Genomic DNA, 1,656 nt, shown 5'->3' with positions numbered 1-1,656 from the left:
GACAATTGGGACAAATGGCTAAATAACTTGCTGAAAGGCCAACAAATGCTTTTCCTAGTGACACACTCTCTAACCCTAAGGAAGAATGTAAAGCCGTACACTTAAAGAGTGGGAGGATAGTGGGAGAAGAAACAGAGGATGTTAACAAGCAAGAAAAAGAAAGAGAGAAGAATGTGGAAGAAGAGAACAAAGGGAATCATGAATCATGAGTCTCTAAGAAGGAGAAAATGACCTCTGAACCCCAACCACACAAGGAGAAGGAAGAAGTAAAATCATATGTCCCTAAGCTTCCCTATCCACAGAGGTTGCAAAAGGAGATGAGAGACAAGCAATTTCCCAAGTTTTTAGAATCTTCCAAAAACTCCAAATCAACATTCCACTTGCTGAAGCCTTGGAACAAATGCCATTGTATGCTAAGTTTCTCAAAGAACTCATGACAAAGAAGAGAAGCTGAAAGAAAAAGAAACTGTGGTTCTCACACAAGAATGCATTGTCATTATCCAAAGAGGCCTATCCCTAAAGTAGGAGCTTTCTCATCCCTTGTATAATTGGTGACATGACTATAGAAAGAGCACTCTGTGATTTAGGTGCCAGCATCAAATTGATACCTCTTTCTATGATGAAAAAGATGCTTATCGAAGATGTTAAACCAACAAGAATATTTTTGCAACTGGCTAACAGATCCTTCAAGATCCCTAATGGGGTGGTAGAAAACTTTCTAGTAAAGGTTGGGGAGTTCATATTTTCAGCTAATTTTGTGATACTTGATGTGGAAGATGAGGGAAGCAACTCAATCATTCTAGGAAGGCCCTTTTTTACTACTGCTAGAGCCTTGATTGATGTTGAGAAGGGTGAGCTAATATTAAGGGTACACAATGATCAAATGGTACTTAATGTCTTCAAAGCCATTCAGTATCCGGATGAGTTGGAAAATTGTATGAGAATTGATGTGATGGACACCTTGGTTGAACAAGCTCTTGAAGCTAGAAATTATGAAGATTATATGGAGGAAGTCCAGAGCACCCAAGTAGAAGAGGAAGAAGAGACTTGAGCCATTGACAAGCCACAAGAATGCAATGATGATGAACCACCAAAATAATAGCTAAAAGCTCTACCTCCAAGCCTCAAATATGCCTTTCTTGGTACTGGAGAGACATTCCCAGTAATCATCAGCTCTTCTCTTAATACACAAGAGGAAGAAGAGTTGCTTGAAGTGCTGAGAACACATAAGAGTGTAATAGGCTGGACCATTGGAAACTTAAAAGGGTATAAGCCCCATGATGAGTCCATATTTGACGATATATTTTGGTTTGATTTGAATGGATTTTATCACATAAACTCACACTTAATCACCAAAATAACATACTTTTGTGATTTCTCCCTAATTTAGACATAAATGTGAAAACATGCGTTTTTGTGCTTAAATTGGGTAATTTAATCCCACTTTTATTCCATTCGATGTCGTGATATATTTGTTGAGTGATTTCAGATCTTAGGGGCATGAATGGATAGGCAAAAATGGAAGAAAGCATGTAAGAAGGGAGAAAACATGAAGAAAACAAAAGAGAAAAGCATTTCAGAGTGTGCCCATGCACACTTTCTGTGCCTACGCACAAGAGTCAAAATCAGCACCTGTGCCGACGCACAACCCTATGC

At 38.8% G+C, this 1,656-nt stretch overlaps 1 protein-coding gene across 1 annotated transcript; it reads left to right on the top strand.

Annotated features, from left to right (window-relative positions):
- On the top strand, positions 557-1,051 carry LOC107627328. Its single transcript, XM_016330173.1, has one exon. The coding sequence runs from the start codon at positions 557-559 to the stop codon at positions 1,049-1,051; it is 495 nt and encodes a 164-aa protein (XP_016185659.1).

This window comes from Arachis ipaensis, chromosome B02 (assembly GCF_000816755.2).
Source record: "Arachis ipaensis cultivar K30076 chromosome B02, Araip1.1, whole genome shotgun sequence".
Classification (NCBI taxonomy): domain Eukaryota; kingdom Viridiplantae; phylum Streptophyta; class Magnoliopsida; order Fabales; family Fabaceae; genus Arachis; species Arachis ipaensis.
Note: the sequence above shows the minus strand (reverse complement) of the source record. Positions and strands in the feature narration are given on the sequence as shown.